The following is a 16,964-nucleotide window of genomic DNA, read 5'->3' as shown; positions in this document are numbered from 1 at the left end:
TCGATTCGTTACAGAGGTGAGCCAGCCTAGGGCTGCAAGCCTCTTTAATAAAGAAATAAAAAAAAAAAAAAAAAAAAAAAAGGACAGTCGACCGAATATCGGGAATATCGAGATGTGAAATAGAAAATTCTTTGGACGGTGTTTGAATGGGCCATCACAATAGCCCAAAAAATATGTTTAACTATAGACTATAGTCGATCCGCCAGACATTGTAGGCGAAAATGCGCGTTTTGGACTAGGTACCCATACGAAATTTTCATACGAATCCTAATTCCTAAATATAAATTCTAAGCTCCGGTATGTATTCTCTTGCTGAATGTTCATTGCTTGTTTTCTAAGCTGCGGCTTGTAGCTTGTAGGGCCTGACACCAAACATCATCTAAATTTCCGGAAGACCATTCCTGCTTAATTTCCAGTGGACCATGTTTTCACAGTTTTGCTTAGAGCCACTCGCTGGCACTCGGACGATGATTAGACGCCCCTAACATGCGGAGCAGATCCAGTTGTGAGTCACTCCTAACATGAAGAACAGACGTTCGTTCAGATTTGCATCTCTGAAGAGGAGCAAACCCCGCCTTCCCTCTTAGCATACGATCATAGTTCCCATCGGGGTTGGTTATCCGATCTTCCCTAAGATAGCTCGTACCCCGGTCGGCCTCAAGGGACTGTAAGGACAGGAGTTGCTCGACTAAGTTTTGATGCCTTTTGGAGCGGAATCATGGTTTGACGAATGAGTGAAATGATGCGATTCTGGCCGAAAAACTAAAGCGTGATGTTCAGGCGCATGAGGCTTCGATCATTCAGATTTGAGTGCACATCCGTATCCTTTCTGTGAATTATGTACTCCATAACTTTTCGAGGGAGCAATTCAACACAATACACCCGATTCTTTTTTTACACGGATTATTTTCGCACGGATTTTTTTTACACGGCTTTTTTTACACGGATTCTTGGAATAACACGGATTTTTTTGCACGGTTTCTCGAAATAGCACGGATTTTTTTTGCACGGATTCTCGAAATAACACGGATTATTTTTACACGGTTTCTCGAAATAACACGGATTATTTTTACACGGATTTTTTTCACACGGCACGCATCCCCCGTGTAAAAAAAAGAATCGGGTGTATAATATTTCACCTTAATTACATATCCTACTATCTAAAAAAAAAGCGGTATATACGCCGCTATTTAAAGAATGTGCCACTAATCATCATAAGTATTAAATGTCATACCTAGGTTATCCGCAAACTAAGTTGAAACCCCTAGAATGGAGTTAACAGGTATGCTAAATGCGAACAGATACCGCACATTATTGCCTTATGTAAATGATGTGAAAGGTAACAACTCCAAAGGTAAGCACACAATATTTGAAAATATTGTCTCACGAGCTCCATCCCTTTTGTTCGAGGAGATAAGAGATGAAGGAAAATGAATGGGGTAGCTTTTGAATTATAATACCTCTAGGAAACGGTGCAATTTACAGTATCAGCTTTACGACACCATTTCGCCGGTGGAGAATTTAAATTGGTTTCCTCCAAATGCAAAATGGTGACTTCAATCGATTTCATCCTATCCGATGATATCCTTTACGCTCTGCCGGTTGAAGCGTACATAGAATGAAAATGGAATGAAATTAGCCTCCAAGAGACAAAGCGGGGCGAAAAAGATCAGACCGAAAGCTTATCAACCCCTTGGGCGCGACAGCAGCCCCGTTGAATTTAAATCGATTTCGTGTAAACTTCCACGAACAGAACGAACGACCAAAATAGGATTCAATGATTTTGTTGGCACAAATACGCTGCACTGTGTTTTTCCCATAGGCGATAAAGGAAAAATATGTGTTTGCTTTTTTCACCTTCTGGAAGATAAGTTATTACTATTTCAAGTACGGTTTTGGATTGGGATTTGTGGCTATGTGGTGATTGGAATATATAAAAGGTTCTTATGAATGTCTTTATTGAAATGCTTTTTTAAAGGCATTCATTGTTGACTTTACCACACATAATGAAAATGAAACTCAATAATAAGTTTGATCAAACTGTTATTGAAAATAGATCCATTTCTTCAAATCACAAAATTTGTTTAAAACAATGATTAATGACCGCCTCTTCCGCAAAGAGAACCACTATGCGCCAACTTGCACTCACCTCGGGCGTCACAAAGTAGCTGGGGCTCTTCTCGATGGTAATCTGGCCGCGGAACGAGTGAGGCATTTTCTTTCGGTACCATTCCAGCCCCTTGAGATAGTTTTCGTCGCGGTCGAAGAAATGAATCTCGCCAGCCGCTTTCTGAATTCGAGGATGAAGATACAGCATCTCCAGCAGCGCACGTGTGCCACATTTTCTCACTCCAATTATCAAACACTGGGTTTCCGCGACGATTCCGGCGGCGACGAGAGCGTAAAATGGAAAGAAAACAAAAAGAAGAAAACACATTTCCCGATATGAATGCAATTTTCAACAATAAATTCAACTGCCAATAAATTACTTGCGGAAGTCTTCTGCTCGTCTTGGGGAAATGGATCCTGTTGGGGAAAACCACGGGATGATTAATCGTCGGTGGATTCGGAATGTGATTCGTTAGTATGGCGATCTTGTTTTCGGATATAGCCGTTGCAGCCTGAAACGAGGGACAGGGAGAAGAAGTTGAGTTAAGGCAAGAACAATTTCTCAGTAGCATTTTGGGCTGTTATCGAAAGTAACCTCATTCTCGTGCACGTGTGTAGTTTAGAGCATTTTTGTAGGAATTATCTAGTTGATGAGAACTCAATTTTAAATTTTAAGCGATATGAATATTTTTTAGCAGTACAATTTGATTGGGAACAGAGGTAGAAAAGAAAAACTGGCCAGATTTTATGTAAGCTTCTTGTCAACTGGTTATGTGGATGGACACCCCCTGTTGGGCAGTAGAAAAAACGTCTTACAGCAGCTTATGGTATGCGCAGCTCAAAGCTAAAATGGACATTTTTATTAAATTCTAGTTAAGAACAAGGAAAGGTATTCTTCTATCGTACAATTAGTTTCGCCTACCGGTTCAAAGCCCTACTCAAAGACGCCAGAGATCACTTCTGTCGCTTTTATCTGCATGTTGGAACAAAATGGATTATTGGAACTAATCTTCGAGAGACAAACTAAGAAACTGTACCCAACCGCACTATAATATCAGCCACAAATTTCGCCGACCAAGAATCGGGTACGGGTAGAACGTCCTTTCACCTGTCGTTCACAAAAACAATTACAATAGTTTACTAATTCAATTTAGCTAATTGTTGCTATCAAATTCTTACCGGTGTAGAAAAATATTAAATTTGTAATTCACTTTTAACAAATAGAAAGAGACTCATTGCCTGGGTAATCTGTATACAATAGAACCTGTTCGCGTAACTAAAGCATAGGTAATATATATCGTTCTCTTCTCAGCGTTTCAACGTTTCAGCGTGTTGGATATAGTGGCTACGTTCATCCTCTAACACATTTGGATTCTGCAAATCATCATCGTCAGCGCTGCCAGAACACCCCCAAAACACGACCAGTTCGAAGACTGTCCACTTTGCTGACAAGAAGCCCACACTAAAGCAGATCCAGACGACCGAAAATGTTTAACAATACTTTGATTGATACAAAAGATTGATCACACGAAAGATTTTATTCCTGTCACTTTATTTCTATAAAGATTTTATTATTATATTTTTACAAAAAAATAATTAGGGCGAAGCCAGAGTAAACGCGACGTGCGATGCGACGCGACGCGACAGTGCAATTTGACAGCCTATTGATAATGATTGTTATTCTTTTACGTGAGTCGCGTCGCGTCGCATCGCTCGTCGCGTTTACTCTGGCGGGCACCTTAGTCATTCGGCGCGTGTGGAATTTGATCAAAGAAAATTGAGCACTTTAGGAACGAATGAGGTACAAGGGCAAGGAAAACAGTCTTTTTTCGCAAGAAATCGTTATGGATCATGAATGATATTTGGATGAATGTTTCATTCCTTACATTGTAAAAAAAGCGTAAAGTGTGTCTCTAAGGACGAGTGATCACGATACTCGTGTGTGGACTCGAAGGACTTGCTTCACTAATTTAATTAGCCCTGAAAAGTGAACCGCGAATCCTTCGAGTCCACACACGAGTATCGTGAACATTTGGTCCTTTGAGCCGGATCGAAGGCATTTCATACCGGAAAGTGATTCCCGCGGTAGTGCAATAAAAAGCAATCTGACCAAACGCGCGCGCTGGTCATTGGTGGTGGCTGCCATTCAATTGTTGGCATTTTTTGATTGCTTTGTGCGAACTAATAGTGCGTGTGCGCTGGGAGGCTTTACCAAGGCGGGTAGACCTCGTTCGTGTGGGAGAACAAATTAAACTATTTGCGCACTATTTTGTGACTGTTTCGCGCGTGGGGATAGTACCAAGGCGGGTACTATTCGGCAGCTGTGGAAGTAATAAATCACGCATAGCGATAATTGCGACGGTATTTTGGTGAACAGATTAGTGACTATCCGTTCAAGTGTTTCGATCGCGGGTGGAAGTTTCAAACTTTCGAAGCACATTCTGCCGTCGGCATACTATTCGTGCGTGATTTGCGTGAACAGTTTTGCGCTTGAGAGTGCACTAAGGCGAGTGTTACTCTAGTGAAGAAGATCGGACATTGTTCCAGGCCATCTTGTGAACTTTCTGTGGCCATTGTGGGTAGGTGATTTGCCCTATTCATCTTTCGCCATCTTCACCTCTTGCTAGCGTGGATTGGAGCAAGACTCGGCGCCATTGGATCCGTTTGGCGCAATTTCATCCTTTTGGAAGGCATCCAGTCCCCAGGATAGCCCCCGGTGAGTCTGTTCCACGTTAGTCCTGCATGTGGCTAGCAGTAGCCGTGATTAATTATAGTACGTAAGAAAGTGGGTAGCTTTTTTCTTAATTTGCTATTGTGGCTTGGTGAGACGGCCGCGAATCGAGTGGAAAACCGTTCGCGCCCTCAATTTGCGATACCGCGTAGAAGTGGGTTCGTTCGCGACGGGAAGGAGAGATCGATTCGATATAAAACGATCCACTTCCGTCGAATCTTAAACGTCGCGAAGGGTTTTTACACCGCGACGGGAAGGAGCAAATCGTTCGATTGTGTATCACCCTCGCCGGTTCGGTTTCGCGTAGAAACGGTTAGTTTCGCGTCGGGAAGGATTTGATCGTTCGATTTAACTGCCGTTTCCGTTCGTTTTCGTTCGCGATGCCTGCTAAAGAGGAGAAGCAGCTGGCTGGTAGCTTAGCTCAGCGCAAGTGCCTGTTTAAAGTTTTTGATGCGCTTGAGCGGTTCATCCGTGATTACGATCATGATCGCGACAGTTTCCAGTTGTGTGTGCGGATTGATTCACTGGACAAGATGAACGAAACCTTCGCGGAGTGTCAGAGTGTGATCGAGAAGCTGGATGCACCAGAGGCTCTGGATGAGCACATCGATGAACGCGTTGAATTCGAGCAACGGTACTGCAAGGCAAAGGGTTTCCTTCTCTCGAAGCGCACCGGGGATCCTAACCAGTCGGCATTGAACGAATCGATACACGCTCCACAGCAACATCAAGCAAACTTCCACCTCCGTCTGCCAAAAATCGACCTACCGAAGTTCAATGGGGACTTTTCACGTTGGATTTCGTTCCGGGACACGTTCACATCGATGATCCACGTTAACGGCGATATTCCCACAGTCGCTAAGCTCCAATACCTTCTCCAATCTCTCGAGGGTAGCGCCAAGAAACCTTTCGAATCGGTCGATATCGCCGCCGATAGCTACGCTACAACTTGGGACGCTCTGCTGAAGAGGTACGACAACCGGAAATACCTTAAGAAGCAACTCTTCAAGGCGCTGTACGAGCTGCCCGCAGTGAAGCAGGAGTGTGCAACACGCATCCACGGTTTGGTCGACGATTATCAACGTCATGTTCGCGCCCTAGCCAAACTGGGCGAACCGGTGGAATATTGGGACTTGCCACTCATCTACCTGCTCTCGTACAAGCTGGATCACGCCACACTACGTGCCTGGGAGGAGAAGACTAGCCACAAGGACGATGTGAAGTATGATGAACTGGTCGATTTTCTCTACCAGCGGGTGCGGATACTCAATTCCGTCGGGCCAGACAGTTATCAACCAGCCTCGTCGAAGGTGGCCGGCTTCCAGCAGAAAAGCTTCAAGCAGAAAGTGTCGGTCAATGCATCAGCCTCATCCACTCCCCAGCTACTCCTGTCCGCTTTCCTGTTCGGACAGTCATTCCATCCGAATATGTCCGGTGTTTCTTGGGAAGAACGTCAGTCAACGCCGAGAGTTGGCTTCCCAAAAGCGCCTGTGTTGGAACTGCCTCAGCGTTGGTCATCAATCCAAGAAGTGCAATTCCAAATACAACTGCCGTACGTGTCATGAGAAGCACCACTCGCTTCTGCATGATTTCACTCCAGCGAAGGTATCAGCTACGCCAGTAATGCAAGTAAGCACAACAGAGCCAGCCGTGTCGTCGAAGCCCGCTGTTTCTACAGTTTCCTCCGTTCAGCAGCCGCTTCCATCCACGTCCCGCCAAGTTAGCATGGCAGTTCAGACTGCATGCACCATGACGCTGCTTGAAACGGTTGTTCTCAACATCGTTGACGACCACGGCATCTCGCACAAGGCTCGTGCTCTCCTCGATTCGGCATCGATGTCGAATTTCATTTCGAAACCGTTGGCGAAGATCATCTTCAGCCGCCGGTCTACAGTGGACGTATCCGTCGCAGGCATCGGATCCTCCACGCAGAAGATTAGTAGTGCCATTACAGCAACCATCGAGTCGGGAGATCGAACGATCTCGATGAAATTGCAGTTTTTGGTACTGAAGCAGCCATCGTCGAAGCTACCAACTACGCCGATCGATATTTCAGCGTGGAAAATTCCAAGCGTCGAGCTAGCAGATCCACATTTCAATGTTCCCGGAAACGTAGACCTCGTCATCGGTAGCGAAACGTACTGGGAACTCCACACGGGACGGAAGATTTCTCTAGGTGAAGGTTTTCCGTGGGTAGTCGAAACTCTCTTTGGTTGGGCGGTCACTGGTCCCGCATCTCGCTCGGCTACCTGCATTCCACGGTTCTGCTACCTCTCCACTGCTGACGATCGACTGGAAGCCGCTCTACGCAAGTTCTGGGACATGGAAACAATTCCATCGGCTCCAGTTCGATCTACCGAAGAAAGTATGTGCGAAGAACACTATGCTGCTACTACGATGCGCAATTCCGCAGGGCGGTACATTGTGCGTCTTCCGAGAACTGAAGATTCCGAAAAGGTTCTCGGAGAATCAAGGTCGATTGCCGATCGTCGCTTCCTGAGCTTGGAACGGCGATTAGATAGAGATCCTGCTACCAAGGACTCATACCAACGATTCATGGAGGAGTATCTTCAGCTTGGTCACACGCAGGAAGTACCAGAGCCTGTAGATGATCGAATTGAACACTCCTACATCCCCCACCACGTCATCTTCAAGGAATCCAGCACTACCACGAAGGCCAGGGTAGTTTTCGACGCGTCATGCAAGACCTCGTCCGGCTATTCTTTGAACGACACGCTCCTTGTTGGACCAGTCGTCCAGCAAGACCTCTACTCCATATACACGAGATTCCGGACAAAACGCATTGCCATAGTAGCAGACGTCGAGAAGATGTACAGGCAGGTAATGCATCATCCCGACGATCGCCGTCTCCTTCGTATCCGCTATCGCAGATGTCCATCCGATCCGATCGCAACGTTCGAACTACAGACCGTGACATACGGTACGGCTAGCGCACCATACCTTGCAACGAAGACACTCCAGCAGATTGCCATCGACCAGGCGGAGTTCTATCCTGCTGCTGTCGACCCAGTGGTGGAAGATTTTTACGTCGATGATCTGTTGTCTGGCGCATCAGACGTGGAATCCGCCACAACACTTCGCCTTCAAGTCACTGCCATGCTGGGTTCCGCTGGATTTCTGCTGAAGAAGTGGGCGTCGAACGCTCCAGAAGTCCTCCATGATGTTCCGCCAGAAGATCTGGCCATCCAACCTCTCCACGATCTGCAGGATGAGCAGATTATCTCCACGCTCGGCCTTTTATGGGATCCAAAGGCCGACAACCTTCGATTCAAGGTAGAAGTACCTCTCCCGGCGGCCATCCTTACCAAGCGGAAGGTAATGTCGTACATCGCCAAGATTTTCGACCCACTGGGCCTATTGGGTCCGGTCATCACAAAGGCAAAGCTCTTCATGCAGCGCTTATGGGCATTGAAGCATGACGGTGTTCTCTGCGAGTGGGATTCTCCATTGCCAGATCAGCTGCAACACGAGTGGAAGCAATTCCACACCACGCTTCACATTCTAGCTACAGTCCAAGTTCCTCGCTTCGTGTTTTCATCAGTCGGTGCTACTATCCAGCTTCATTTCTTCGCCGATGCATCCTCCGTTGCATATGGAGCTTGCTGCTTCGTCCGCACGGAATCGGCGGAAGGTATACGAGTCCAGCTGTTGACATCGAAGTCAAAAGTCGCGCCGCTATCCACGCACCACTCCATCGCAAGACTAGAGCTCTGTGCAGCACATCTGGCAACTCAGCTCTTCAAGAAGGTGGATGCCTCGCTGAAGACCACCACCACCGCCTATTTCTGGTCCGATTCCAGCACAGTACTTCAATGGCTGCGTGCCGTTCCAACCCGCTGGAAAACATTCGTCGCTAACCGCGTGTCGAAGATCCAGGCCACCACAAGTATAGACCACTGGAGGCACATAGCTGGTTCCGAAAATCCTGCCTGTTCCCGTTGGTGGCATGGCCCTTCCTGGCTTGCACTGTTACCTGAATACTGGCCCAAGACCGTCATCGACCAGGAGAACTCCCCCGCAGCGTCCGAAGAAGGGCGCAAGGCACCGATTGTGGCAATGACCGCCGCACAAGCAGATTTCTGTGGAGATCTGTTTTCTCGTTACTCTCGCTACAACAAGTTACGTCGTGTGGTTGCATTTTGCAGCCGCTATATCCAGCGATTGAAGAAGCGCATATAGTTGCGCAGTTCCGGATCATCTCTTCCTCCGTTGGCCATTAGTATCCGATCCATTTCAACGTCCATCGTACCACTCACCACTTCCGAGCTCCAGCACGCTGAATACCTACTCTGCCGTTTAGCGCAGAAGGAAACATTTGCTGAGGAGTTGTCGGATCTTTCGAATGGCGAACGTGTCGCCAAGTCATCATCGCTGAAGTGGCTGAAACCGTTCGTGGATGAAGACGGTACTCTTCGCGTCGGTGGTCGCCTACGTAACGCCGCACTATCCGTCGCAAACAAGCACCCGATCGTTCTGTCCGCCAAACATCCGCTGTCTGCTCTGCTGGCTAGCAGTTTTCACATTAGCCTACTGCACGCAGGGCCACAACTCCTGCTAGCCACTCTCCGCCAGAAGTTCTGGATCCTTGGCGGCAGAAATCTTGTAAAGTCCGTCTTTCACCAATGCCACACTTGTTTCCGATCCAAGCCCACTCTAGTCCAGCAGAGCACAGCCGATCTGCCGGTATCGCGAGTGTCGCCGACGCGTCTGTTCTCCGTTTACGGTGTCGACTATTGTGGACCATTTTACGTGAAGTCAGCAGTACGAACCCGTGGCCCCACGAAAGTCTACGTGGCCATATTCGTTTGTTTCTCGACCAAAGCGGTCCACATCGAGCTAGTGAGCGATTTATCGACTCCAGCGTTCCTAGCTGCACTCCGTCGTTTAGTCGCCCGCAGAGGAAGGATCGTCGAACTCCATTCGGACAACGCCACTACCTTCAAAGGAGCTTCGCATGCACTCAACCGAGTCTATCGCATGTTGAAGACTGAAGCCGCCGATCGAAACCAAATTTTTGACTGGTGTTCCGGAAACGAAATCACCTGGAAGTTTATTCCACCACGAGCACCACACTTCGGAGGCCTCTGGGAGGCTGCAGTCAAATCGGCGAAGCATCATCTGCTGAAGGTAGTCGGGAACGTCAACCTTGCCTACGAGGATCTATTGACCTTGTTGGCACAAGTCGAGATGTGTTTGAATTCTCGGCCCTTGACACCGATACCGGAGGACCCAACCGACCTAGACGTCTTGACCCCAGGACACTTCCTTGTCGGAAGCAACCTCCAAGCGGTTCCGGAATCCAACTGGAAGGAGACCGCCGACAACCGTTTGGACCACTGGGATCGCACCCAGAAGCATCTGCAGCAGATCTGGTCTCGCTGGTACCCCGAGTACTTGCAACAACTGCAGTCCCGTGCAACTAAAGGTTGCAATCCGCCCGTCACCATCGAGGTGGGCGCCGTCGTCATCATCAAGGAGGACAACGTTCCGCCAGCAAACTGGCCGCTGGGAAAAATTGTCAAGCTCCACCCCGGAAAGGATGGCATCGTCCGTGTGGTGACCCTCAAGACAGCGAACGCCAACGAGGTGGTGCGCGCCGTAGCTCGCATTGCACTGCTTCCGACACCAAGATCAACATAACAGAAACCAGGTAGGGCAACCCATTGTGGGAGAACTTGCCCGATGCTCACCTGTGTTTCTGCAAAGGTAATTGCAGGTCCAATAGTTTACTATTCTCTCGTAAGATCTACCTGGTCTTTTTTCTTGTTCCCGGTAATCTACGACGTCCATTCTGCAACATCCTTCATCATCCTGAGCCAATTCTGAACTCTCGTCCCAACCGGTAGACCACGACGATAAGATGCAGCGTTCAAGGCTGCATAATGGATTATTTTCGTAAAACCACCATGTGTATATAGTAGTTATTAAGTTGAAACATCCATGTTTCAAGGTGGCCGGAATGTTAGGTTTAAGTATAATGATCAAAATTGAATTCGCTTTCATCTAACAAAGTTGCGCCGTTCCAAATGACACGAACCAGTCGTTTGAAACAAGACACTGTAGAGAGCAGAGCAGGAGAGTATCTTGCAGCGATGATAGCCGATGGTCAACCATCTCAGCTGTGGAAAAGGAGGAATAGCAAACTGATAATTGTAAATAGTAGCTAATAATACGTTGAAGCACAAACAAGTACGGTCGGTTGTTTCTTTGGTCGTTTGATGACAAGAAATTTTCTAAGTGTTGAGCTAAACTGCCAACTTTATCTTTGCGCGCTCGAGTGATACGGTGCAGTGGTAGAAATCGTCAAAGTCCCTGACGAGACTTAGTGCATTTGGTGGAGTGCTTTGATTCGCGGTTCACTTTTCGGGGCTAATTAAATTAGTGAAGCAAGTCCTTCGAGTCCACACACGAGTATCGTGATCATTTGTCTTTTCTTTTTTTTTTTTCTATTGAAAATTGGCTAGATCGGACTATGAACTTGTAAGATATGGCCCAAAATACATTTTAAAAGTTTAGCTCTCTTTTTGGACACTTATCCTCAACCGATTTTCTCCCAATATGTTGTTTCGTTGGGAAATCCTGACCCATTGTTTCCTACTGAAAATTGACCAGATACGTTTTTGGGCTTTTTCCGTATACTAAGCTATACCACAGAGAAACAGACGCCTCGCTTAGAACAAAATGCAATCGAACTCAACGTCCCGAAAACATTGTCGCCCAATGCTAAAATCACGGTGTGTGGCTAAGCAGCAATCAGCTGGCGGTAGTGCGCAATCTTGAAATACAAGCAAAATCGATAGAAGCACCATCGGTGGCCGATTGACCACTTCTTACTTCTTAGTCCTCACGATCTATTACTTGTTCGGAGTGCGAAATGTCTCATTCTCGATTCGCAATTCTCACTATTGTAAGTGCTCGGTTTTGTTAATCGTGCGTATTACTGAGATTTTTCTTTGTACACCCAACCGGCGGATGTTAGATTTTCTAACAATTCTGTATAAGAAACTACCAAAACCTGTATAAGAACTGGGCATATGCGAAATTGTTAGATTCTTATACAAGTATTGTATAAGAATCTAACAATTTTGTAAGCTTTTCTAACAATATTTGTTTGAGTGCTTACATTTTTTGTATAAGAATCTAACAATTTCGCATATGCCCAGTTCTTATACAGGTTTTGTTAGATTCTTATACAGAATTGTTAGAAAATCTATCAACCACATGCATGAGAAGCGAAGGTTTGTTCCCCCAGTAGGCCCACTTAGTATACAAGTAGATAGCCATTAGGAGCAACCACCTTAGCTGCAACCAACCACCCACCAAGCTTCTTCAACCCACCACCAGGAGCCGCAGGATATGGAGTTGGGAGCGGCCATTTCACAAATGGGTGGAACGAAACAGGGATGAAGACTGGAAAAGTCGATGACCGGAGATGGGGGTCATGAACCTTGGGCCTGAAAATCATGTAATAGCTCGTTCACTTACCCGGCAATCGTGAACAAGTTAAGAAGTGTAAAGAGACAATTAAGGAGAGCGTTTATTTTTCGGAAACCAATATTGAAAGCCATAAGACAAGGATTTATATTAACCCTTTTGTTACCGACAAAAAAAACACCCTTACGTTACCGACAGGGTACCCGGGTACCCACGGACTTAAAATGATCATAACATAGTCAGTTTTTCACCGATTTAGACGATTTTGGTTGCTACGGATGCAGGAACTTACCCGCTATTCGATACATATTACAGAGAACCGATTCGGATTACCTGGTAACCGGAATTCCGGATTAACTGGGCCAAGTCCCAAAGTATGTGTGAATTGAAGATATATATTCAACTAAATGAAGATTTCTTGCGTGATGACTAATAAACTTCGTTGGAAATTTAAAGAATATAACTTAACTACGTTACAGGACCATTTTATGAATTAATCCCGGAACGGTTATTCCGGATACAGGTTCTCGTCGGGCCTAAAGTGGCCACAAACTTATTCTGAAGAAACCCTGGCAATATGGGTATCAAAATTCATGAAATTGTTTCGGAAGCATGATCTGATAAGTAATTGAACCATTAGATGGATTGACAACGGACCGGTCATCCTGTAACAGGTTCCCGTGGGGCCTAAAGTGGCCACAAACTCATTCTGAAGAAACCCTGGCAATATGGGTATCAAAATTCATGAAATTGTTTCGGAAGCATGATCTGATAAGTAATTGGACCATTGGATGGTTTGACAACGGACTGGTCATCCTGGAACAGGTTCCCGTGGGGCCTAAAGTGGCCACAAACTCGTTTTGAAGAAACCCTGGCAATATGGGTATCAAAATTCATGAAATTGTATCGGAAGCATGATCCGATAAGTAATTGGACCATATGATGGATTGACAACGGACCGGTCATCCTGGAACAGGTTCCCGTGGGGCCTAAAGTGGCCACAAACTCATTCTGAAGAAACCCTGGCAATATGGGTATCAAAATTCATGAAATTGTTTCGGAAGCATGATCTGATAAGTAATTGAACCATTGGATGGTTTGACAACGGACAGGTCATCCTGTAACAGGTTCCCGTGGGGCCTAAAGTGGCCACAAACTCATTCTGAAGAAACCCTGGCAATATGGGTATCAAAATTCATGAAATTGTTTCGGAAGCATGATCTGATAAGTAATTGGACCATTGGATGGTTTGACAACGGACCGGTCATCCTGGAACAGGTTCCCGTGGGGCCTAAAGTGGCCACAAACTCGTTTTGAAGAAACGCTGGCAATATGGGTATCAAAATTCATGAAATTGTATCGGAAGCATGATCCGATAAGTAATTGGACCATATGATGGATTGACAACGGACCGGTCATCCTGGAACAGGTTTCGTGGGGCCTAAAGTGGCCACAAACTCATTCTGAAGAAACCCTGGCAATATGGGTATCAAAATTCATGAAATTGTTTCGGAAGCATGATCTGATAAGTAATTGAACCATTGGATGGTTTGACAACGGACAGGTCATCCTGTAACAGGTTCCCGTGGGGCCTAAAGTGGCCACAAACTCATTCTGAAGAAACCCTGGCAATATGGGTATCAAAATTCATGAAATTGTATCGGAAGCATGATCTGATAAGTAATTGGACCATTGGATGGTTTGACAACGGACTGGTCATCCTGTAACAGGTTCCCGTGGGGCCTAAAGTGGCCACAAACTCATTCTGAAGAAACCCTGGCAATATGGGTATCAAAATTCATGAAATTGTATCGGAAGCATGATCCGATAAGTAATTGGACCATATGATGGATTGACAACGGACCGGTCATCCTGGAACAAGTTCCCGTGGGGCCTAAAGTGGCCACAAACTCATTCTGAAGAAACCCTGGCAATATGGGTATCAAAATTCATGAAATTGTTTCGGAAGCATGATCTGATAAGTAATTGAACCATTGGATGGTTTGACAACGGACCGGTCGTCCTGTGACAGGTTCCCGTCCGGCCTAAAGTGGCCACAAACTTATTCTGAAGAAACCCTGGCAATATGGGTATCAAAATTCATGAAATTGTTTCGGAAGCATGATCTGATAAGTAATTGAACCATTGGATGGTTTGACAACGGACCGGTCATCCTGTAACAGGTTGCCGTGAGGCCTAAAGTGGCCACAAACTCGTTTTGAAGAAACCCTGGCAATATAGGTATCAAAATTCATGAAATTGTATCGGAAGCATGAGCATGAGCATGATTGACCGCCCACGGTTGCTACTCCGTTATTGCCAGGCCAGCTGTAATTACACAGAGAACCAACAGATGATGTTTGGGACTAACACCATCCTCAATGCGTTGCGTTGCGTTGCGTTGTAACGGAGTATTTCGTAGATTGCATACTGATAGTTGTCATGTATATTCTTTACCTTTCTTACCCCAATTGCTTATGGATTTCCATTTGGGATTCAATGGAAATCCAATTGGGGGTCCAAAATGATAAAACATGAAAGCTATCATTGCCGGCCACGCCCATCTTCTCCGTTACTAGGAAAGGGAAGGAAATGATGATATGACATCTACTTAACGAGAGGCCAGCGACTCACCGACGCCCTCATAGATGTCAAGGAATTGGATGGTGGGTAGGGTATGTGGTTTAGGAGTATCATTATAAGCAAATGATAGAAAATTTGTGGAAATACGTTGGGAGTGACTTTGCTAAGAAATTTATGTCACTCCATTATCCTTGCCCAAGATTTTCCTCGGATGGGGCGAAGGTATTAGCCTTGCCCTGGCTAATAGCCTAGGTTTAAGCGCCTTTGCTCGCTCTCTGAAACGAAAAAAGAGCAAAAAGAAATTAAATTCCCCTTCCCCCCTGATATGATAATGATTTTGATGAATTCTAAGTGGTTGGGACTAACACCATCCTCAATGTGTAAAAACTGGTGACCCAATATAAAGCAATACCAGCGCCGGCCGTGTCCGAATGCAGGTCAATTAAGGAATGGGTAGGAAAATGTTGACGTGATACTCGCTTTGATGGAAGCCGACGAGTCATCTGCACTTCCACGAGAAATCACTGGGATGTTGGAAAATATGAGGTAGGGCATGTAGCGGGGTTCGTCTTGGTAAACGGCATGCTGTGTATAACGTGTAGTTTGACTATCGCGCACTAATTAGTTCAATTACTGACCGCACTAAGTAGAACAAAAATTCCGTGATCTCGAGACCGTTCTGTTTTAAACAAACACGTCCGATCGCGCACTTAATTATTTGAATAACTTACCGCACAAAACAGAACAAAAATCTGTGGCCTCGAGACCGTTCTACTTTTTAAGTGAACACTATTTTAAAAACTCTTTTACTTGGTATCGCGACAAAGAAAAACTAATACAATGCAGACCCAGTGACTTCTGCATACTGAGGATCGCGCTTACGACCGAACCGACGCACACACAGAACTGTATCAACTTTCATTCATTACATTACATTCATTACAATGTAAGCTTGGTAAGTTTTGCCTACCGAGAAACGCGTAACTTGAACCGAACTTAAATTTATTTATACCATTAGTTTTGCAACGCATTCTCCATTAAATACACATAAATACAAAAAAATCAAATAAATTTTGTAAATGCTTACTACATGGTTTGACTCTATAGTTATTGCACATTTCAAAAGTATACAGAATGATAAAGATGAAATTGGTGAACTGTAATCCTGTCAAATTGAAGATGATGAACTTTAAAAAAAGAGCTCCGTCCTCGGTTCCATTAATTAGTCGATATGAGTGAAAAGCAGTATACATTGTGAATTTGAAAAAGAAGGAATCACATAGAAAATAATCAAAATACTTAACAAACTCGATATGCCTTCCAAACAGCACAAACTCCCCTGAATTCATCCTCAAGAACGCATTCTTCGCCATAGTGATATTACTAATTATACCATGAATAAACGATCAATAATATACGTAACTCTCTCTTCTTCAATGTTTCAATTTCTGGAAATATAGACAAATTCTACGATCATAGAAAATAACTGAATCTTGCATATCCGGGCAGAATTCGGGCCTTACGGTCCAGGCGTTCACAAGCATATAGAATGATATAGAAATGCATACAGGAGCAGTTGGATTAATTGATTTATTTGGTGCACTTATGCAGCCATTTCTACACTTGTATGAAAAGATCCGATCAGTAATTAATTTAAATTGAAAGGGTTTTAACCAATGCTACGCTATTGAACTGGATTGTTAGTAAAATGATAGAGGAAACTAAAGGAGTTGCTTGACGCGCTCATCTGGGCTGGAATATGTGAACAAAGTTTCGGAGCGAACTCTTCTCAGATACAAAATAAGAATTCCTGGAACAGGTTATTGGGACAAATAACTAACAACACTGTATACAACACGAAAACGTTGAGGAATGCTGTAGGAAGTCAAATTCAGTAGAAGAGACGATCTGGCATGTCATTTTTAGACATTCTGTTTTACTTGATGCAGCTTATTTGTAGTGCTATAATGAAATCATTCAGATTGTGCAACGACAGGATGTTTTGAAACCCAATTTCATCGATCAGTCAAATATTTATACTTGTGTCAATCGGTTTAACGCCAATGCGTTTTTTAAGCAAGGTTTA

At 45.1% G+C, this 16,964-nt stretch overlaps 1 protein-coding gene across 3 annotated transcripts in view; it reads right to left on the bottom strand.

The window, feature by feature from the left end:
* Positions 1 to 16,964, bottom strand: part of LOC134215819 (heparan sulfate glucosamine 3-O-sulfotransferase 5) — a 170,856-nt gene that overhangs the window by 108,675 nt on the left and 45,217 nt on the right. For all 3 annotated transcript variants that reach the window (XR_009980320.1, XM_062694931.1, XM_062694930.1), the window contains exons 3-4: positions 2,490 to 2,621; positions 2,150 to 2,365 (exon numbers count right to left, since the gene is read on the bottom strand). Coding sequence is in view for 2 of the 3 variants with exons in the window: in XM_062694931.1 (XP_062550915.1) it covers positions 2,150 to 2,365; positions 2,490 to 2,621 (348 nt within the window). In the remaining variant the exon portion in view is untranslated. The remainder of the gene's footprint in view (positions 1 to 2,149; positions 2,366 to 2,489; positions 2,622 to 16,964) is intronic.

This window comes from Armigeres subalbatus, chromosome 2 (genome assembly GCF_024139115.2).
Source record: "Armigeres subalbatus isolate Guangzhou_Male chromosome 2, GZ_Asu_2, whole genome shotgun sequence".
NCBI lineage: Eukaryota > Metazoa > Arthropoda > Insecta > Diptera > Culicidae > Armigeres > Armigeres subalbatus.
Note: the sequence above shows the minus strand (reverse complement) of the source record. Positions and strands in the feature narration are given on the sequence as shown.